The sequence below is a fragment of the Malaclemys terrapin genome, chromosome 2 (assembly GCF_027887155.1).
Source record: "Malaclemys terrapin pileata isolate rMalTer1 chromosome 2, rMalTer1.hap1, whole genome shotgun sequence".
Classification (NCBI taxonomy): domain Eukaryota; kingdom Metazoa; phylum Chordata; order Testudines; family Emydidae; genus Malaclemys; species Malaclemys terrapin.
The window spans coordinates 210,974,305-210,983,806 of record NC_071506.1 but is presented as its reverse complement, the minus strand read 5'-3'; the positions used below and the strand labels follow the sequence as shown (position 1 = coordinate 210,983,806).

The 9,502-nt window shown below is 41.4% G+C and overlaps 1 protein-coding gene across 1 annotated transcript; it reads right to left on the bottom strand.

Moving 5' to 3' along the window:
• Positions 1 to 2,868: 2,868 nt before the first annotated feature.
• Positions 2,869 to 8,512, bottom strand: RPL14 (ribosomal protein L14). The gene is made up of 6 exons (XM_054019798.1): positions 8,413 to 8,512; positions 7,297 to 7,398; positions 5,172 to 5,266; positions 4,206 to 4,305; positions 3,696 to 3,749; positions 2,869 to 2,970 (listed from the first exon to the last, which is right to left on the bottom strand). Exons 1-6 carry the CDS (start codon positions 8,413 to 8,415, stop codon positions 2,908 to 2,910), a joined length of 417 nt encoding a protein of 138 aa, XP_053875773.1. The 5' UTR covers positions 8,416 to 8,512; the 3' UTR covers positions 2,869 to 2,907.
• Between the last annotated feature and the right edge of the window lie 990 nt (positions 8,513 to 9,502).

Here is a 9,502-nt window from a genome sequence, read left to right as displayed (position 1 = left end):
GAAAAAAAATTACTCAGCGCCCCCCTGGAAATCTACCTTCTTTAAGCGAACAAACAGAAAGATGCAGTGACAAATTTGCGTTCTTTTATGTATCTATATTTCTACCTACGTCCTACAATATAGTAAAGAAAGATGTGTTATTAGAATATCGCCCACGACATCAGGTATACAGTGGTTTTTGCATAAGACGACAAAAGACAACCAAACTAAAATACTAATGAAACTAATAAACTGGGTTTTGTTCTTTGCTCAGCATTAGATATATGTATTTGATATTGAATTGTCAAATATCAAACTAAATTTATCAAGAAATAATTAAAAATAATCAATATGCAATTAAAAATCAGTTAATAGTTTTAACTTAGTTTGCCCTTATTTAAATAATTGTTCCTTATTAACACATGCCTTATTTACCACTTAACACAGATGATTTGATAGATATAAATAAATGTTAATAGTTTTTTTTTGTTAATAGTTAACAGTTTTTTTACGATTTCATTCCCCCGTTTAATATTGTAATAAAATATGACAAATATATTGACTGTACACTTCAAATAGTACTGTACCGCCACAAGCCTGCTACGATTTTATTAGTAAGCACTAGAGACACAGAAATGTACGGTAGATATGTAAGAAAATGTATAAAAATACTCACGTGTAAATTGCTGTTTTATTGAAACAACAATAATACAATTTGCTTTGTATGTGATCCGTAATCCGTAAAGATCGAAGGTATCGAATATGAATAAAAATTTTTAAATACTTATTGCACTATTATTAACTGCTTTTTACGCAAGTCAGGAACAATCTAAATTAGATTTCATACATGTTGCCTATTTATAGTATTGTATTGTAAACAAGTCATTACACGCACATATTCCTGCCAATGCATGCTGGACTTCCTGACAATGCGCGACACGCTTGCCTGCCAACACTTGCTTGTTAAGAGCTGTTGGCGGACTTGACACCTGATCGGTTATAATTTGTGAATTTATTTGGAAAATAATCACTATAACTTTAACTCTATGTTACACAACAGATGAAACATGTGCAAACGTTTTTTCAAAATTTTCTTATATTCTCTTTATGCTTCCACCGCCCCATTTTTATTCAACGCCCCCCAATTGCACCCAAGGCGACTACTGCCCCCCTGGATCGTTCCAGCGCCCCCCAGGGGACGGTATTGCCCATTTTGGGAACCTCTGTTCTTAAACATGGGAGACCAGAACTGCACACAGTATTCCAGATGAGGTCTCACCAGTGCCTTGTATAACAGTACTAACACCTCCTTATCTTTACTGGAAATACCTCGCCTGATGCATCCTAAAACCGCATTAGCTTTTTTAACGGCCATATCACATTGGCGGCTCATAGTCATTCTGTGATCAACCAATACTCCAAGGTCCTTCTCCTCCTCTGTTACTTCCAACTGATGTGTCCCCAATTTATAACCAAAATTGGTGTTATTAATCCCTAAATGCATGACCTTGCACTTTTCACTATTAAATTTCATCCTATTACTATTACTCCAGTTTACAAGGTCATCCAGATCTTCCTGTATGATATCCCGGTCCTTCTCTGTGTTAGCAATACCTCCCAGCTTTGTGTCATCTGCAAACTTTATTAGCACGTTTCCACTTTTTATGCCAAGGTCAGCAATAAAAAGATTAAATAAGATTGGTCCCAAAACCGATCCCTGAGGAACTCCACTAGTAACCTCCTTCCAGCCTGACAGTTCACCTTTCAGTATGAACCTGGGAGATAGTTTTTAATTGTGCCTCTGCAGCTGTCAATCTTTCCCATTGATGACTTAGTAAGCTCTGATAAACTGCTACTGTTGCAGTAGACCAAATAGATGTCTTCAGTATGCATTTCAATTACCATTAAAATGGACAAAACACAAAAATCATTTACCTGATTTTTTTTTTTTTAATAAATTACAACAGGGAAAAGTCAATTCTTCAATAGATAGGCAATTTCATTCCTCCCCACAGTCCTTAGTTTCTCTTGTTTGTACATGTTTCTACATCGATCGGAGAGAAAAAATTAAGATTAAGAAAATGGTCCTCTAAAACAAATAGCCTAGTGGACAATTGTAGTAACAGAAAATACATTTAACTTTAAGCAACTAGATTTTAAGTTAGTGTCTCTTTAAATAGTTTCCAGAAGTTGTTTACCTAATAACATGATTTTATTCAGTATAAAATTCTTCCCACACAGGACAAGTGTTTATCTGGTCACTAGACATTCCTAGAATTCTGAAGTATTTGAGGCCAGAGCTACACCTTTTAGGAGAGTAGTGGAAGTAAATTTTGAAGTATGACGTATTTTAGAATAGAATTTAACCATGAATATTTCTTATTTGTCTGAGCCTTTAAAAAGAATGCAAAAACATTAGCACTTACACAGGTTTTACATTCTGCAGGGGAGGGGTTGTCTCTTGCTTCATAGAGACAACTATTCACACTTTAACCAACACCCTGGATATGTACAAAAAGATAGTTCTCTACTCCAATAATCCTGTGTTTTAAGTATGATTTTTTTGTAAAGTATCTTCATCAATGCTACATTTTTTCCATAGCAAATTGCTATAAAATATATTTGAGGATTTTAACAACTATTTACTATTAACTTGGGTATGCAACATAATAGGTACTGTAATCCAGAAGCACATGAAAAGTGAGCAGCAGTAACTAACTCATTTCTCATTGCTGGTTTAGGGCCTGCTCTCGTGATGTGTTGAGCACTGCCAACTCATAGCAATGTAAATTGCTCAGGCAGTTACTTATTGTTGTGTAAGACCCTAAGTGATATCTATACACATTACCTTAATATTTGTAAATATTACAACACAAAGACAGACACTAATTGTATATTAAACTGGAACTTTATTTGATTACTGACAGTTTATGCTTTTTTTGAAGATTGCTTCTGGAGCTTCTTTACTTCATGCTTGATGATCCTGTTCCTCTGTAAATTAAAGAAATAATTTTGTAATATTAAGTCTAATAAGAGCAGCAAATGAACACAATCTATAGACATCTGTGCTACTCATGACTTTCTGGGTTTTCAAATTCTCCCCTTTTTAGCATAATCACACTTTGTTCGGCAGATGTAGGTTTTACTGAAATCGCAGAAAGATATCACATGCACTATATATAGTGGTGTGACATATTTCAGACACTTCGATGGCCCAAGTGGCAAAGGACTGCTGTCAGACTGGTAGCCTAGTTGTAGTGCCCTGCTACAAGTCTGAGTGAGACTCCTACTCAGTTTATTTTTTCCACAGTTTGGCAGCATTGCTTTGGCTCTCAGAAAAAGAGGGAAAGTAGTGTTTCATATTGTCAACAGCAATCCCTCAAAGGATCAATGAACTTTGGAGACAACTTCAGTTCTCAACTGCAGAGATGTCTGGTACATAGCCTGGAAGACTAGCATGGAGCTAAGGGAGAGAAATATAGACTGAACTTGAATTAAGTGTTTAAAAATAAAAATAGCGATGAACAAGCATCAGCTAACTCAAAGGGCAAATTTATATTGCTTCTCTAGTTTTCTGCAAGTCTGAGTCCAAAATGAACAGAAAAATTAGTATAAGGAATTATGTATTTGAATCTGATTCAGCATAAAGAGCTAGATTTGCCTTTAAAACAACACAAATCAACTATCCAAAGACAGCTATACATTTAACCACTTACCATTTTCTTTGCCTTCATGACCTTGTAGCGATCAAAGTCTGTCATCTTGGCTTTCTGTTGAAGAAAATTTGCACTTCAGTTAAAAGTTAACTAAAATCTTCAGTGTTTAATTCCTTAAAACAGTTAAATGTAACATTGCAAAAATAAATATATTTTGTGCTTTTCAGCCAGACAACGCAAAAGAACTTTGCAAACCACCACTAAAATGAATTTACAAATCAGCGTACATGCCATTTATCTCCATAGCTGGGAACTGTCTGATGATGCAGAGAATAGACAAAAAACATTTTGTAGAGATAGCAAAGCAGAAAAATAGATGATTAAATTTAGTGGTAAAACCATTTGGTTTTCAACACCACAATTTACATTACAACTTGACAACCCATGTTTTCTCTGCCTTTAGTCTTACTCTGCAACATTAATCTCAATTTTTCTACTAGATTATATCTGACAACTTTAGTAACATGCTAAGTGCAGAGTATTTTGTATCACACTGCAGATCAAACATACCTTTTCTCTGGCTTCAATCTTCTTTGCCCACCTTGTACCTGTCCATTTTTCATTAATATTTTCTTTCTCCCAGGCAACTCGCACATGCTTCTGACGAGCACTGCATTTAAACAATGTCATATATCAACATTATTTGCATTATCATCATACACAAATCAGCTCCTTCAGTGCTGCTCCAGCTTTCAATTTTAAATAAGTGAAATCAAATACCAAGTAGACAAGTTACATCTTTAGTACATGTCAAAGGTGTTAAACACAGAGCAAATTTAATCAAAGTCCTGTAAAAGTAAACTAAAACTTCCTTCTTGTGTTGGCAGTTAGGATTGAAGGGAGGGGCAATCTAGATACACTGGGATACCATTCTCTTGGCATTCATCTAAAATGGTTAGTAAAAAACAGAAGTTATGAGTTCAAAGTTATGGAAGCTTTATCAGCATAGTAGGTCTCATAGTACTACTCAGTAGTGATTGTGGCTTAGTGATTTTATAGATCACAGAAGCTGGAGAGAAAAGACTTGGAATTCAATCCACCTACAAAGAGGGTACATAGTTCTTCAAATAAAGAACATATTGAATACTTCCACTTCGAATATGTAGCCATAGCCTATTGTTTAGGAGACAACACATGAAGTTATACATTACTGTAATTCATTTATAACTTTTCCTTGTAAGTAATATGGGCTAGTATCTGCCTCAGTCAAATCTGCTACTTGTCAATCACACTGTCAATACTCATAGCAATGAATCCAATACATTTAACCATGATCATATGGTCTGCTACGTCTTAACAGCACACACATCATTAAATCACTTAGTACATTATGAAAGATGATTAGTTCTGAAATTTAGACTTTGAGGATAACTTAAGAAAACACCTATACATCCATATGATCTTTTCTAAAATTTAGAAACAGACAATGTAAATTAGCTTCACAAGTTTAAACAGCCAAAAGGAAAGACAACTCACCTGTGTGGGAATTTGAGTACAAAATCAGTTAGCTGCATGCACTTGAAGGGCATAGCCTGCCTTCTTACACCACTGCAGGGGCCGTCAACTAGAGCCTAGAACAAGAGTGATTGAATGGATTCACTAACATTTTTCCAATATACTATGACAGACTACAGTTAATGAAGAAAGTGTTACAAACTGGAGGAGTGCACTATGCATTCGGAACACTGGAGAACATAACAAGAGTGGAGTACACTACCCAAACTCTATGGCAAGATCAACTGGTATTTATTTAAAGCATTGTTTCCCCAACACAGAAGACCCAGGGAGACGCATGTTCTCACACAGGTGCAACTAAAGGTGCAGAAAACTTCTGTGCAACTTCCCCCTCCCTAATGCAAGTAGGAATAGCTCATATATATAGGACAACAGGCTCAGTCAGATGAGCAGGGAAACTCAGAAAGCAAAACGTTAACGAAAATGAGTACAAATAAGAGACAGGGAGAAAAAAAAAAAAGAACAGAAACTGTGATGAGATGAGTTTGGAGGTAGTGTCCCTCTGTCAATAACAAGAATCCAATACAGGTATTCAGCTCCTTTTAGAAAGATATGAACGCAAGAATGGCCATACAGGCCCAGACCAATGGTCCATCTAGCCCAGTATCCTGTCTTCCAACAGTGGCCAATGCCAGGTACGTCAAAGGGAATGAACAGAACAGGGCAATTTATCGAGTGATCCATCCCATCCGTCAGAAGCTGACAGAAACTAGGGACACCCAGAGCATGGGGTTGCAGCCCTGACCGTCTTGGCAAATAGCCATTGATACTTTCCATGGAAAGTATCTAGAGTTTTTTTTTTTTTAAACCCAGTTATACTTTTGACCTTCACAACAACTCCTGCCAACGAGTTCTACAGGTTGACTGTACATTGTGTGAAGAAGCATGTTCTTATGATGCATACCCCTAATCATTTTTGTTGCCTTTTGATTACTTTTTCCAATTCTAATATATCATTTTTGAGATGGGGCGACCAGAACTTCATTGTATTCAAGGTGTGGGTGTATCATGGATTTATATAGTGACATGATATTTACTGTCTTATTAGCTATCCCTTTCCTTGTGGTTCCTAACATTGTTAGCTTTTTTGACTGCCACTGCACACTGAGTGGATGTTTTCAGAGAACTATCCACAATGATTCCAAGGTCTCTTTCCTGAGTGGTAACAGCTAATTTAGACCCCATCATTTTGTATGTATAGTTAGGTAGCCCACGAAAGCTTATGATCTAATAAATTTGTTAGTCTCTAAGGTGCCACAAGTACTCCTGTTCTTTTTACGGATACAGACTAACACGGCTGCTACTCTGAAACCAGTTAGGATTATGTTTTCCAATATGCATTGCTTTGTATTTATCATTCAATTTCATCTGTTATTTTGTAGCCCAGTTTTGAGACCCCTTTGTAACTCCTCACAGTCTGCTTTGCACTTAACTATCCCACTACAGATCCCTGGGAGACACCACTATTTACCTCTCTCCATGCTGAAAACTATCCATTTATTCCTATCCTTTGTTTCCTGTTTTTTAACCAGTTACTGATCCACTAGAGCAGGGGTCAGCAACCTTTCAGAACTGGTGTGCCGAGTCTTCGTTTATTCTGATTTAAGATTTCGTGTGCCAGTAATACATTTTAACGTTTTTAGAAGGTCTCTTTCTATAAGTCAATAATATATAACTAAACTATTGTTGTATGTTAAGTAAATAAGGTTTTTAAAATGTTTAAGAAGCTTCATTTAAATTTAAATTAAAATGTAGAGCCCCCCAGACCGGTGGCCAGGACCCGGGCAGTGTGAGTGCCACTGAAAATCAGCTTGCCATAGGTTGTCTACCCCTGCATTAGAGGACCTTCCTTCTTATCCTTACTATTGATCCTACAAGGGGAAACAAGATTTTTCATACAAAGATTAATTGTAAAGCCTGCAGTGCACATGAGTATTTGTATTCCATTTTCCTTAACATTGTAAGCCCCTTGGAAAAACTGATATATGGAAAACTGAAGTATTTTAATATTGTAAACAAAAAATACCTTTAAAATAGAGGATGAAAGAATTGGGGAAAGGAAAAGACTACAGATCTCTGAGCTTACCCTGTTCTGGTCAATAACATCCACAATTGCCACCAGCTTGCCAGCATGTGGTCCAAAGGAGATATAGGCAACTCGGCCAATCTCAACATAACGTTTGAACACCTGGAAGAAATGTTTTACTGAAATTAAGAGTCTGAATAAAAGTAATATGACCAAAACCAGGAATTGCTATCTACAAAACCTTCAATTGCAGGGGCTGTTTTGCCCCATGGCCTGGGATAGGAGATCGAGTACTTTCAGACCAGTTTCAGTTTAGATTTCAGAATCTGCAGCTATTCCTTCTTGTCTTGTGTTTCTATTGTACATCCCATTTGAAAATCCTTCTTGTCAGAGATAGGCTCAGGTAAGAGAGGTCCCTACAGGAGAAGGGAAACCAGGGGACAGCCAAACGTCGCCCACAATTTCACTTGCATTTCGGTCAGGAGTCAATGGTACTCCAAGAAAACTGCATGCCCCATTCCCCTGCCCGGCTAGGAAGGGAATCTATATTATCCCTAGGGATGGGAGGCAAGCACTGGTCTGGGCGGGGGTAGGACCAGCTCGGCGGCAGGCACCACACGAAGGGTCGGGGGTGGAATATGCCCCTCAGAGCTCACGGCTGGATGTGCGGGGGGGAGGGAGGTATCTGGCTATAAGCTCAGTGCTGACGGTGCCGGTACGAGGTGGCGCGGGAGACGCACGCTCGCTCCCCGTATTACGGGAGGGGGGGAGGGGTAGGACGGACCCATTTCAGCTGGGGGGGGGGGGGGAGGTTTGTGCAAACTCTGGCAACGGCAGCCCGGCCCGGCGCGTTCACCCGCCCACCGGCCCCGCCTGCCAAGCGATGGGCCCCGCCAATGGACCGGCGCTTTGGGCTCCCCTCGGTGGTGGGGAGGGGGCAGCAGGCACCAGTGGAGACGTGGCCGAGCCCCGCGCCGCAGAACACGTTCCCGGAGCGGGGTGGCCCCCGCCCTGCCCTGCCCCGGGGGCTCCCGCCCGGTCCCCGCGCCCCGGCCCCGCTCCGGTCATTGGGAGGAGGCGGCTCAGCGCCCTGCCGGGGCTCGCTCCCGCCGCGCCGGGCTGGCGGGGGGGGGGATTCCCGGGCTGGTGGCGGAGGCCGCGGCCGCACGCACTCACCATGATGGCCGCCCGCGAGCAGAAAGGAGCGAGCGGCTTCCGCTGCGCCCGGACACCGCTTCCGATCCCCTACTGCGCATGCCCCCACGCTGGAGAAGGTGGGCGCAAGCTCGCGTTCCAGATGCGCATGCTCCTGCGAGGGGGGAAGAAAGGAGGGGGGAGAGTTGCCTTACTAAGTGCGCATGCGCGCCAGGCAGTTCCGCTGGGTATCGAAGGGAATCGTTTCTGCCCCTCCTCCCAATAGACATGCGTGCCAAACGACCGCGGTGGGCGGGTCAAGATTTTTACCTCATCCTTTGTACGCATGCGTGACAAGCATGCCGGGCAGGGAAGGGGTGAGACTGTGGCCTCACCAATGCTCATGCGTAGTCTCGGGAGTGTCTCCCTCGCTCCCCTACTGTAATGCGCATGCGTGAGAGGCCGTCGGCCTGGAAGCTGTGTGCGCGCGCCCTGCCGCCGAGCGGAACGGAGGGCGCGCGGGTCCGGCCGGGCCTGCGCTGCAGTTCGCAGAGCGGGGTGCGCACAGAGCTGGTGCAGCGCATGCCCTGTAGTGATGCTGTACGGCACAGCCTGTACCAGCCCATGCATTTGCTGCACACGGGTAATGCGCGTTTTAAATGCCGTTGGCTTCTGTGGGGTTTTCCCTTTGCAATGCGAGAGGATAATTGATCTTATTAGTGTCTTTGCTTTCATTCACCACTTAGCTCAGCATGGAGTCAGTCCTGCCGAGAAACTGTCTGGTGCTTAGAAGAGAAAAGATTCCAAGCCAGATCCAGAGTAGAAACAGAAGTTACCCAAAATCACAACCTCCTTTCTAATCCAATAAGTTTGTACACTTGCTCAGCTCTGTGAATGGTAAGAATAACGATGACCAAGGTACTCCCAACACTGTAGCTCACAATGCATCAGTAGTGATGTTTGCCTTCCTTTCTGTAATTCCAGGAGGGTCTCTGGACCAAGGTACTATTTGTGAAGTTACGTGTGGAAGGAAGGCTGAGGAAAGCCACAATGGAGATATCCCATCTCCTAGAACTGGAAGGGACCTTGGAAGGTCATCAAGTCCAGCCCCCTGCCTTCACTAGCAGGACCA

Bases quoted from the DNA above. Each gene is read 5' to 3' on its own strand.
- RPL14 (XM_054019798.1), bottom strand. The intron at 5,267-7,296 runs GTAAGCTCAGAG...CTCTTGTTCTAG, and splicing joins ATGTTATTGACCAGAACAGG to GCTCTAGTTGACGGCCCCTG. The intron at 4,306-5,171 runs GTGAGTTGTCTT...GTTTAAATGCAG, and splicing joins GTACTCAAATTCCCACACAG to TGCTCGTCAGAAGCATGTGC.